This window comes from Ambystoma mexicanum, chromosome 8 (genome assembly GCF_040938575.1).
Source record: "Ambystoma mexicanum isolate Mex_15411 chromosome 8, UKY_AmexF1_1, whole genome shotgun sequence".
Taxonomy (NCBI): domain Eukaryota; kingdom Metazoa; phylum Chordata; class Amphibia; order Caudata; family Ambystomatidae; genus Ambystoma; species Ambystoma mexicanum.
The window spans coordinates 1,107,494,056-1,107,507,363 of record NC_090929.1 but is presented as its reverse complement, the minus strand read 5'-3'; the positions used below and the strand labels follow the sequence as shown (position 1 = coordinate 1,107,507,363).

Below are 13,308 nucleotides of genomic sequence, written 5' to 3'. Positions count from 1 at the left end.
CAGTTGTAAGAGGAGTGGGATCTGTGTCCCGATGAACATGGGGCATGGATCTTATGTGTGTCCCGATAGGGTGGTAGTAGGCCATCCGCTGCGGCTTGCATTGTGTTGATGTCTATGCTGCCTCATTGTCCTCAGCAAGGCCATGGGGCTCATTTGGAGTTGCCTGGTATCCAGCTGGTAATTCTAGCAGGATACAGGGGATCTCCTGTACAGTCCACACCACCTGATATCTCGGTATTACCGGCATATTACGGGCGACGTAGACCCCAGTAACTCACCATAACATGGAGTCCCATAGCACTCCATGGGATATGGTTGCCCGAATGATTCAGGCATTTATCTGCTGGCAGGGACCTGATCTACCAGTAGGTCATGCCTGCTGGTAGATCAGAGCCCCTACCGGCAGACTTGCAGTTTGCCGGTCCAGAAAGGTGCCAGTACACGTTACTACCAGCACCTTATTTTTAGACCAGCCAACTTGTAATGAGCCTGTTTTGTGTATGAAGCATTTCACGGTTTTTCATTTTAGGGGAAGATCAAGTTTGTGCTTGGGGCATGCTCTTGTGCGCGTGCTATGTGTCTGTACTTTACATCTGTATTCATGCCCTTTGATGGGGCATTTTAAGAGATGGTGCTCATAGAAGCCATTTTGAATGGGCCAATGTTTGATGGGACATTTATTTCCCCGATTGCTTTAGGTGTGAATTCCATGACGTGCAGAGTGCTAATGACGATGGAAATCATACCTCTATCGTCACGCTTGACTTTAATTTGGCTTATCGTTGGTTGGACCCCGTACATAACGCTGGTACGGACGTGTGAGGAAATCGCCTCATCAACTGCAAGCAACGCTAAAACCACGCCGCATTTTCTCTCCCTTGGCAACAAAAAGTCTCCTTGAATGCAAAAGAAGGCAGCTCGTTAATTTCAGGTCTTTGCTTGCCCAATTTTTATCTAAAAAGAAAAAACAATTTGTAAAACCGGTTTGCCTTAGTAGCTTCCAGTACATTCATCTTACACCCATGGCAGGAATGCATGCCCTTCAGAGCTTTTCGCAGGTCATGCCAGTTTCCTTCCTTGACACAGGCAGAGGCTCTAAAGCATGGCCAACCCCAGCTGTAGCAAACCTCCCTTTTCCCACACTTTTAACTGTTAGTCTTTATACATCAGACAATATATGTAGGCACATGAAGCAGTATAGGACGATTGCACGCAGTCACAGTAGCACTCCGTGGCTATCAATGTATACACAGAACACCACCTTGTTTTAAACAGACAACATATGTTTTTTGTAACGCGGCGACGAGGCCAGTTAAGCGTCATATCGCTGTAACACGACACTATTGTTGTTAATGTGTAGGCATGCACGCGAAACACATAGGTGCAGATGGAGGACAAACTTAAACTCTGATTCGGATTAGTGCGGATGCAGAGATCAGTTAAGAGCAAGGGGAGAGGCATGGGAGAAGCCAAATAAGTGCTGGAGCAATGGACAAAAGAAGTGCAAAACAACACGAGACTCCAGGGCCATAAGTAACCATAGTGCATACACCATTTCGAGAATCTTAGGCGTTACTAGATCGAGACCAGACCCTCTAGTCCTCTCAAAGATTCAGTTCATGTGTTGAAGAAGGGGTCATCATCCAATTTGGAAAACCTTTCTAAAAGATCACCGTTTTTTTTCCCCTGTACCCACAGGTGCTGGTCAACAGGTTTGATGATGGTCGGGAGATTGTTCCAGAAGGAAACACCTGAAATTCCAAGAGTTTTGACACCAAGTTTATTTTTCTCGTCAGCTACAGACATGTTATCATGGTGCGTGGTGATCTTTTGAACCTTGAGGGTAGGTATCTCTTGCCCTCGTCTCTGAAGTATGTTGGACCTTTTTTCCAAATGATCTTATGTATGAGGCAGAGAACTTTAAAAGTTGACCTGGAAAGTGATTGGTAGGCATTGCAGGGAGAGGAAAGCAGAGGTAATATGCTCACAGGGCTTTAGGCCCAACATCAGTATGGCAGCCTTATTTTGGTTAAACTGCAACTGCTGGAGCAGGCTTTATGGAGGCCATGCAGAAGCCTAGTACAATAGTCCAGGCATGGCAAGACCACTGTAGATGCCACTTGAAGTTGATGTGATGTGTTTAAAAGGGGAGAAAGGAGATCAAAAGAAACCCAGGGTTCGCTGGCAAAGCAGACAAGGGCGGTTGTGATCAGAGAGATCGAGGACAAGCAAAAGGAAGAAAGGCAGAATTCTACTGCCAAAGTAAATAAACTTTCTCTTAGTGGCATGGAGACAAAGGCGGTTTACCATCATGTATCCGGAGCAGGCAGGGTCCTGATGGCGGTCATCTTGGGTACCATGATGCTGTGAATCAGCAGCATAGGTTGGGAAAGTGGAAGAATGCAGTGTTGCAATGTGAAGAGATTGGCAAAGGATCAGGGAGGGAACATGGAATATTATCGGGCTACACAATGTAGGGTGGTAGGGTCAGAAAGAAAGGGACCAGACCTGACCTCCAATTCACAATTAAGAGTAAACCCTATTTTTGATTTAGCACCACAGGCTATTCTTTGCGGGTAGTATTTAGGTGTCGTGCGCCAGCAAATAAATCGGGTGAAATCCATAAAAAACAATGCTGCAATCGATCAGAAATACTTTAAGCAATTGTAGATATCAATTAGTGTAGTGTTCTTTGCCTATGACATCACACACATACAGTTCAGCATTCCCCATCTATGAATTTGCAATCATTACAGCAATCCTGGCCTATAATATGAAAAATCAGTGCAGCACCCCCTGTACATGTACAGTATTTCCAATGGCAAAGGTTTGTAACTTTTGGCTCTTAAGATGTTTTGAACTGCAACTTCCATCAGCCCGAACCAGCACAGTGAATACAGTCATAGTGAGACTTTGGGACAGGACTGGAGCACTTTTAATGGCATTAAAAAAAAAGATTTTTGTCCTTTTTTTTTTTAAAGCAGGGCCGCTGCACGTCAACGTAGCCCCACCCTCCTGAGTTCCGTCCCGTGCATCACTTCAGTCCTTTTCTATCGCCAGGTCTCAGACCATTTAGCAACAATAGAGGATACTTATTAGAGAGGACGGCGGACGGGCGTATGGACTAGGAGTATGGTAGTCACTACGGTGAGTAACTTTGTCATACTCCTAAGTCCAGTCCCCTTTTCTCCATACTTGCGGGAGATTCCCAAGCACTGACCATAGGTATTATGGGTGGATGGAAATTTCTGTTATTGGAATACATTCTCGAGTACTGCCTGGCCAAATTGGGCATCAGCCCGGCAGCTCAGGTCGAGACAGTAATGTTTGCAAAAAGCCGATGGGAAGGTCCACGTAGCTGCCTTGGCAATGGACTCCCAAGGGACATACTTTTGGAAGGGAATAGCAGCCGCTTTGCCACGGACCAAATGTGCATGAATGCCCTTTGGTGGTTGAAAGCCTTGAATCTTGTAGGCCTCGGAAACACAAGAAGCTATCCAGCGGGAGATGGATGCTTTTGAGGCTGGTTTCCCTTATGGGTCACCAAATGTAACAAAGAGTTGTGAAGAGCTTCTGAGTTTGCTCGTTCTATCAAGTTAGAACTTCAGAGCTCGTCTGACGTCTAAGTTGTGTAGGACCCACTCTGCATCAGAGATCGGGTTCGGGAAGAAGACCGGTAAAGATATTGACTGGTTCACATGGAATTCAGAAACCACTTCAGGCAGGAAGAAATGGTGAGTGCGAAGCACAACCTTATCCTTATGAAAGGTGAGTAAAGGATGTTTCACAGAAAGAGCTTGCAGCTCACTTATTAGTCTTGCAGATGCTACAGCAATCAAAAAAGCCACCTTCCACGACAGGTATTTGAGTTTGGTAGTGGCCATGGGTTCAAAAGGCTTGTGACAAAGCATTGAGGACCACATTCAGAACCCATTTGGGATGAGGGGCCCGAACCAGTGGAAAAGGAAAAGGAAATGGAGAAGGTCTGCAAAGTGTCTTTTGATGACTGGATTAGCCAGCGAAAAGGAGCAACTGTCTGTAGACAGGTAAGCCGCAAAAGCAGACAAATATGTCCTGCATGATATGACATGTATGCCAGAGGCTGCAAGGTCTGATACAAAAAGGCAAAATGGTGTCACTAGAAGCGTGCATGGGGTCGAGCTCTTTAGCTAGACACCAACGACAAAAATGGAGCCACTTGCTCCTGTATTGAGCTCTCGTAGAGGGTTTTCATGCCGCTTGAATTATACACTTGTAGTCCTTGGAGAGGTTGGACTGCGCTAATGATCAGAACTCAGGCACAAGCTGAACGATTTCGGGGAGGGGTGCCACAACTGGTGATTGCTATGGTGAAGGTGGTCAGAAATCTGTGGCAACCTGATCGGGGCGGATACTGACAGGTGCTGCAGTTCTGAAAAACAGAACCTGGCTGGCCACCAAGGAGCTATGAAGTGTAGAGTGCAGTTCGACATACTCCTGAGTTTCCAAAGTGACGGATGGATCAGTGGCAAAGGAAGGAAGGCATAAGCTTTCATGTTGTCCTACGTGATCTCGAGTTGCATCTCCCAAGGAAGACACCCCGAGCCCGTCCCTGGAAGCATAGAGAGGAAATTTCCTGTTCGGTGATGTTGCAAAGAGGTCCACCTCTGGAGTACCTAATTGCTGAAAGATCTTGGTGAGAACATCGGTGTTTATCTCCCACTCATAACTTGCCACAGATAAGTGGCTGAAGGAGTCTGCATTCACATTGATGTGACCCAGAATGTGCACAGCTTGAAGCCATACATTGGGGGTCATTACGAGGTTGGCAGTAAGGGGTTAACAGCGTCGGTAATGGTGCCGGCGCCATTAACCCCTTACCGCCCTATTACGAGTCTGCTTGCGGGTCCCGCTGCAGACCAGGGAGCTGACAATGGGCACCGTTATTAACGGGCCTGTTAGCTCCCTCCCCATTCCCATTGAGCCCTCTGAGGGCTCAATGGGAATGGGGGATGTACCGGGTCCGGGTTCCTCGAATGAGGAATTACCGGGTCCTCCAAGGTTGGAATGGCCTGGTAAGTCCTCATTTGAGGAACCGGGACCCGGTACGGAGGTAACCATTACCTCCAACCTCGTAATGACCCCCAAAGACAACAACATTGAATCAAGCTCTGGCCAAAAATTGGCATTTGTTGAAAATTGAGAAAGAATTAGCTAAATACACGGGCCATAAACCTAGTATAGTACACAGCAGGGCACACTCCCTCCGTACAATACTTAGTCCAAGTCATATGAACAATAGCAAACCAAAGAAGGTGAACTGGTTAAGCACTAACCAAAATCTCATTGGTTTCTACAAATGTGGAAATTGCACAATGTGCACATATGCTCTTAAAAACGTACAATTAGTAAAATACAGTGGTGCAGAAATCCATGTGAACAAACTCATAATTGCAAAAAAGGTTTTTGGTTTATATCATCAACTGGATATGTGAGAAGACGAACATAGGCAGCATGATAAAGAACTAAGACATTGGGCCTCATCACGAGTTGGGCTAATAGCGCCGGATCACGGGTTCGGCAGAACGGGTATTGCCCATTCCCCCATTGAGCCCATTCGGGAATTCTCCATTCCCCATTGGGCTCAATGGGGAAATTTTGCGCTCATACTGCCGGCGGATTTCCCGCCGGCGGTAAGAGTGCGAAATTTCAGCGGATTTCCCCCAGCTCAGAGCTGGGGAGAAATCCACCAAGGCCATGATCTGGCAGACCCTTAAATGCGGCGCTAATAGCGCTACCGCCGCATTTAAGGGTTACCGCTAGAGTCGTGATGAGGCCCATTGAATAAGAGAACAGCTGAATTCCACTGGAAGTCAAGACCAGAAAATACTGCGTGCTAATCATTGACAGAAACAACATCAAAATCATCTGAAAAGTGGGATCAAAAGCCCAGCCATTGACCAAGTGCCTGCATCAATCCGAGGCAGAAACAGAGAAGTGGAATTGAGAAGGCTTGAAGTAAGATAAATATGTCAGCCATGTACAGTGCGCGCACAACTAAACTCTGACCAACAAATGCATGTCTATCTCTTATTGGTTTTATAATAATATTTGAATTAACCAAACTAAAGCTCTCACTGTTAAATATTTTGAATCAATAGGCATTAAATACCACAGAACATTTGCACAAGGTACCAACAAAATTGAGAACCATTTATGATATCTTTCAACCTGAAATGACAGGTCTTTTTACAATGCCCTTATATTATAGTTGGATTCAAAGTACACTAATATTGCAGTGTACTACTCAGTAAATAACATTATAATATGATTTTTTTGGCATTACATACTCCGTGTTACAACACTCAGTCACACCTATTACACAATTGTATTTGTGAGATATCAAAGAAATGTAAATCTCCACAATTATTTTGATACTTTAAACCATGTACTTTCCATAGTGGCATCTATTTACTGACGCTGAAATGTTCCTGCATGGACAAGGACATCCTGAAGGTGACCTGATGAGCACTGTGGGGGTGGGGGAGAGAAGGAGGGAGTAGGCTCTACTTTCCACAACAAATTCTGCAGGGACATATACCTTCACCATTATACAGTAAAATTAAATCCTTCATTTTTGAACTGCCCCCATAATCGAGTACCAGCACTCCCCTTCACCTTGGAAAAGTCAAGGTACTCAATATGGTAAACATTAGAAGTGCTGGTACTGCGGGCAGGCTAAGGCCTGCCCATTTAAAGCACCAACCATGGAGATACCAACCTAATCATGTCAGTTGTCCCAACCTTTTCTCCCCATCACCCATAAGACACTGACACCACCCCAGGGTTGTCATAAAATGCAACCCAGAACAGTAACAGCAGCTCATCAACTCAATCAATGTGTCAGAAGAACCCTGCAATCCCAGTATGACCCTCAGAAGCCACAGCCTAACTTTCTCTTTCACAACCTCTCAATCTATAGCACATGTAAATAACACACCGAGGCAACAACGCACATGGATGTATGCCTGCTAGCACCACCCCAACCACTGCAACCAACGTAGAAGCTCGCCATTCATTGCACAGCCCGCTACATCTTTAGCACTATCTCCTACTGTGTTCAACCAGGAAGGTTCCTAGTGTCCCAGCCCTGTCATCGAATAGAACACATTGCCAAGTCTCAATGCCACAAACCACAAAGAACCATACCAGCAGTTAATCTGATATTTCCGGTCCATACTCATCAACACAACCTGTACCTGCCTTTCCCTTATAACCACCCCCGGGTTTGTTCTGGCAAAACCACACGCCACAAGCCCACCACATATTTCAGAGATGCACTATACATTATATTACAATTACTATTCATTTGCATAATAATGACACTTTTACAGCACAGAAGATGGAGGTATTTGCAAAGAAGCACAAAATAACAAGCATTGGCAAAGCCAACCGTTTGGGCTTTTGGGTGAGCATTTGCAAGGCACTAATATAATGGTACTACCTGGTTATAATATCGCAACAGGTGGAAAAGTGAGTGAATATCTGAGCATATCATGTCAGTACCTGACCACTGCTCATCTAATACCTCAACCCAATACTGTTGGCTTTTTTGTTGCTTGTTTTTAGCAGAACTTCAGTCCACGGAAGAGACTGAAATCAAGTGGCTGAAGCACCCTTCATTAAGATATTTTTATCAATCAAATAGCATTTTATAGCTGCAATAAGCCTCTCTCTAGACTGCTTAGAGCAAACACTGGCTGACTGAAGGTTTATATTATTGCTTGACAAGGGAAGCTCAAAGAGATCCCAGGATGAGGTGTTCGGGGCAGGGAGGGGAAGGTATAAGATTAGCATAGCCACGGGGCCGTCAATGGGTGGTTAAATAATCAATTAACACCCACAAGCTGTGTGTCCCTCTGCACATGAGTTACGATGCGTTGTACAAAAATTAACCGCTTTTTGGTTTGCCAAAATACTCAGATGAAAATAAGGGAGAAAGTTTCAAACTTTTATTTTGTGCAACACATTTTGTCTTGAAACAAGGACTGGATTTGGGTAGGTCATGGGTTCTTTGTGTAGATTTTCTGAAAGAAAATGCACTTATTCCAGTTCTTATCGTGAAACTTTAAAATTAAAGTTGGAGTTGAAAACAATGGTTACACAAATGAACAATCACTTGGAAATAGCTTCCAATTGAAATGTTCCTCCATAACCAAGAGAGTACTATAAAAGTTATTTGTGTGGCCCAGATGGGACATTAAGTGCCCTTTCTGCAGCGGGCCAGAGGAGTGGTCTCCAAGGTCTCACAGGGGGGAGGAGGGGAAGTGAAGCGGGAGCACAACCTCACTGGGGAATCTATAAAAGGGCCTCGCGCCTAGAAACAACACAACCCCTTTACAATGCACTCCACTGGTTAGCATACACGTGCCAGCTGGTTTCTGTGGGACCAGCAGGAGCATTCGCCGATTGGCGACAGCATAGGCTGCCTAGCCTACGGTGCATCTGTACACAACCTTCACTGGCAATGTCATATCCTGCAGGCCCATACCATTCTATGGTTACAAATCAATTGCCACCGAATTGCAGACGAATGTCAGCTCCTAGAAAAGGGGGGTTTCGCCATGAGGAGCGTAAGAAAAAATTGATATTTACATTGTTCTGCAGTGTTAGTTATACGGCTTGAATGCTCGCCAATAATATTGATGCAATATGATTAATGAACATTCAGGGCTTTCCTTTCACCAATCATTGGTGTCAACGACTTGCAGCCGATTTGTTTTATTGCACAATTGTGTAGTGAGCGTGAACAACTTTTGAGAGGTTTATTAACCCCTCAAGGTGGTGCTACTTTTTACATCTGAAATGTTCTATTGGCCTTGTAAACGCATAAGGTATGTTCCAATTGTTGACATGCTGAAATAGTTAATTTCCCCTTTATTGTCCCTTACACTCTTGTGAATGAATGGCACCTCCTAATGGAGGAAGGCTTACACTACAAAAGTGTGAATCGTTGAACTCAGCTTCTCCTCTTACCTGAACATCAAATGCCGATGGCTGTGGTCAGAGAAATTATAAACTTTAAACATTGTTTGCTGAAACAAGATAAAAAAGGATTCCACAACTAGACGTAAAAGCTGCCTCCAGGCAGCTTGGCATCTTATTCAGAGAGAAGGGACTTGCACTTTCATCAGCTGACGTGACAGGCAAGAACCATAGTTGGACTGTGCAGTCACAGAGAGATTGACACTCAAGATGGCAGACACGAGTAGAAACAGAAAAAGGAGCATGCATTGACAGCAAATTGACCTTATGGCAAGCTTCCTTATCGACAGTCATGCACGATGGCTGCGACCATGGAAGAGCTCGGAGCTAAAAGAGTTCCTGAGATGAGCAGGAATGGGTCTAATACGGTTTAGTATGGCTAGGGATCAATAAGCAAACACCAAAATACACGGTGTCCCTCTTCCAATTTTATTTGTGTGTACCCCTTTTCACAAGCCCTTCTCCCTATGCACACATGAATCAGTATTTGATTGCAATAGTTTTTGCTAATTTAGGTGTTACACGCGACATCTAGTAGCCCAAATTAAAAACGTGATGTGGTTATTATTTTTGCACTTGAAATAAGGACCAGGGTTGGACAGGAACTTGTCATGAGTTAACTAGTTAAGACACTCAGATGGCACATTAAGGCAGACAGTTGAACTGTCAGTTTGGAGTTGCAGCATTTAAGCTTAGACGGGTCTGCCATTCAGGGTGATGCGAGTTGGACCTTAAAGGTTCTTGATAAAAAGGTATGATACAGCAACAAATGATGATAAAACGTTTTTAATGAAAAACGCACAAACATTTGTAAAACTAAGGGTCTTTGGACATTTTTTACTGCCTCTTTGCAATTGTTGACTAGGAGTTCACTTTATTAGGAATACATTAACTTGATGCAAAACATGTATCATCTTCTACCTACTCTGAACTTGAATAATGCTCGCTTTTGTAACCAGCTTTTAAAACTATATATTTAGTTAAAACAGTTGGTCCCGTTGGCCCGTATTTGATGTGCCACTAATCCACCCCCCACCCCTTGTTCTATTTGTGCCCTCTGGTTTACGCCCTAATATTGATTTGTAGAGACGCCACCGAGATCTGCATCCCTTCGAACAATCACAGGTCTTTGACCTCTGTCCAGTGGCCTCTCCAGCTTTTCAGACTCATGCAGCCGAAAAGATTCTCTCATCGCTCACCTAGCAATTTGAGCGTGATGCTGTCATGTTTACAAGTTATTTTTGGGGCCCCATCTAAAAATAAAGTCTATTTCTGAATATAATTAAACTTACGATGCCTTGGGAAACAAGTGTACCTGTTATTCTAAATGCCTTGGTCTAGCAGCCAATCATATTGCTGCAGTGAGGGTCTGTAAAGTGACAACCAATCCAGCGCGATGCCAGACTTGGTTTACCCAAGAACTTAGAACTCTCAGAGCTACATGGAATAAAAGGTACAGGTACTGGCAGAAGTGTCTGCTGGATAGCGATAAGGTTAGATACAATATAGCCTCATCTGTTTATAAGAAGATCACTTTGACTGCTAAAAAAAATCTTTTGACGATCGCATTAACAATGCCTCTTCAAACTCCAAGGAACTCTGGAGGCTGGCAGCTCGTGTCTTTCACCCACCCTTTTAAATATATTTTTAAAACCTCTGTTTGACCTATTTGAGAAGACTGATGTGCAGTAGACGAATTATGCAGATGACAGACAAGTTATGCTCAAAATGTCTGTCTTGTATGATGAAGATGCATTGAGGATCAATGCGGTCTTCAATATTATACAGAGCTGGATGGCCCATAATTGCCTCGCTCTGAATGAGGCCAAGAAAGAGCTACTGCTGGTCGTTTCACAACCCAGACTTAATCGGTGAAACACAACAAACTGGCTGTGAGAGTTTGCTGCTATAAAACCCTGGGGGTTTATCTTGACTCGGCTCTATAAATGAAAGATCGTGTCAATTATAAAGTATCTTCATCTGCTACTATCTTAGACTTTTGAACAAGATCCACCCACTTATCTCTGTCGAAAACTGTGCCACACTGGCTAGGGCCATAATTGGGGCTAGAGCAGACTACTGTGATAGCTTATTGGCAGCCATTGCACAATGTTATCTCTTTAAGCTTCAAACAATCCAAAATAATTCAGCCAGGATAGTAGCAGGTCTTAATAGGAGGGATCACATCATTGCTGTAAGGCAAGCATTACATTGGCTCCCGGTTAAGGAACGCACGCAATTTAGTCTGCTTTCTATTGTTTATCACTGTCTGGCAAGTCTCCGCATATCTGAAACAAAGTGTGAATATGTATGAGAATGGGCGGGTACTTAGATCAAAACAAACTTGCTACTGATACGCGTGTCGACCTGGAGCGAGCCGGAAAATGCTTTGCCGCTAAATTGTGGAATGCCCTGGTTCTGTTGAGGCTTGAGACCACTTTCGGTGGTTTTTAGAAAAAATTGAAAACCTTATTTTTCACATCGCCTCAGTGATCGGCGCTACCTCTGCTAGTGCCTTTGCGGTTGCACTGCTTTTAATCTTGCCTTTCTTTTATGTGATTTTATTCCCGTGTCTTCTCTTCTCTCTCTTGTCTGATATAGTTTTAGTTAGTGTTTGTTTCCCTGTATATGTCATGGCTTGTTGTTTGTACGCCCGTTTACCTAAGTGCTTAAGGCGGTTTACACATAAATAAATAAATGCATTCACATTTTGGTTAATTCAAAGTAGAGAAGCTATCACTATAAATATATATCACTGTAAACATATAATCAACAATGTTTCAATACGTCAAGAATGTCATTGATAGTGAACACAACATCCTACAGTTTTGCCCAAGATCACAAGACAATACAGGACAATGCCACCATGCGCCAGCCCCGATTAACAGGTAGTTCAAACGTGCAATGCAGTACACACTTCCACTGAGATATGCAGGTAAGATCGCGTTTATCTGTCAAACTAAACGAAGATCATAGTCAAGTAAGGAACCGTCATTCTATTGAGCAAAACCTATGTCCACATTTAAAAACGATTACAAAAGTGATAGGGAACTGTTTCTGATTCGAACGCCAGTGTCCTCAATATGGAGGGGTTTACAGCGCAGCGAGTCCTATTAGAGGGGGTTTGTGGGGCTTTGCGAATTACCCACAGATGCACATTTTGAGAGGGCGGGCGAGCAAAGTAGAAGTGACCCGAAAGGTTGGCATCTATGCTATTGCATGAAAAGGGTACCCTCGCTCAGCGACAACCCAAAATGAACATGCTTTTCGGATTTAACGGCCGTCTCCTCACCCGTAAATATCGAGCAAGCACTTGGTGCCCAGCACGCAGACCGAGTGCGTGGCACGCAGGTGAGACAGCAGGATGGTCCTTTGCTGCGACATGTCTCGCGGTGGGCTGCTGTCGGCGCGCGGGACTGCAGTTGCACGTTCAGCTCTATTGTTGCAGGTGTGGCAGCCGGGAGTCACAGAAGGCGGCCTGGTCAATCAGCCACTCCAGGCATGTACGGCGTGAGCCGATGCACGCAAGAAGGCCCGCCCTGCGCCTTGGCTCTCTGCCTGTAGGAAGCACGAGAGCCTGGCCATGAACACACACCCATGAAGTTGCACAAGAAGCGGGTTCATTCAGTGCACGCTTGAAGCGCCATGAGTGGGTTAAACGAGTGCAGACCAGCCCACAATGCCAACCGTCTCTCTACAACGGAGGGGAAGTTACGCATTTGGGAGACTATTTTCATTTCAAATGCTTGCCACCTTTGTAGGAAGCAAACAACGGACGTGAAGCCCTGCTCACATATTTAGAAGCCACGCCCATTGCACGACCCTTTTATAGATTTGAAATCTATACTATAATAGCAAAAAGAGAGAAACAATCATGCTTGTTGATTTTTTTAAAGTACTAAATTTCTTTTCTAAAACCAATCCGCATTATTCAAACAAAAAATAAGACTGAAAAGTACATTTTACTGAATTATATAACATACATTTTTTATTTTTTATTTTGATGATTTAGTTTATTTATTTATTTAGTTCACAGAACGTATACAACTATCAACACATCAAATACAGATGACAATAAATATACTTAACATGTTAGGTAAGAAATAGAGATATAATATTATGAAGGTTATAAAAAACATAAAAGACAGATATCAACAATCAACTGGTCATATGTCATGTCATTAAAGTCCATTGCTGAATCAACAGACATCATCTGAATGACGACTCAATGGCCACCATTTTCATCCAAAAGAGTTTTGGCTGCAGACCATACCGGTACAAGGC

At 44.0% G+C, this 13,308-nt stretch overlaps 1 protein-coding gene across 2 annotated transcripts in view; it reads right to left on the bottom strand.

Annotated features, from left to right (window-relative positions):
* Positions 1 to 12,681, bottom strand: part of LOC138472788 (protein-arginine deiminase type-1-like) — a 432,575-nt gene extending 419,894 nt beyond the window's left edge. Inside the window, exon 1 of one of the 2 annotated variants that reach the window (XM_069611134.1) lies at positions 12,317 to 12,681. In XM_069611134.1, coding sequence (XP_069467235.1) covers positions 12,317 to 12,408 — 92 coding nt within the window. In that variant the 5' untranslated portion in view covers positions 12,409 to 12,681. The remainder of the gene's footprint in view (positions 1 to 12,316) is intronic. The other variant, XM_069611135.1, reaches the window with a different exon arrangement.
* Positions 12,682 to 13,308: the final 627 nt, after the last annotated feature.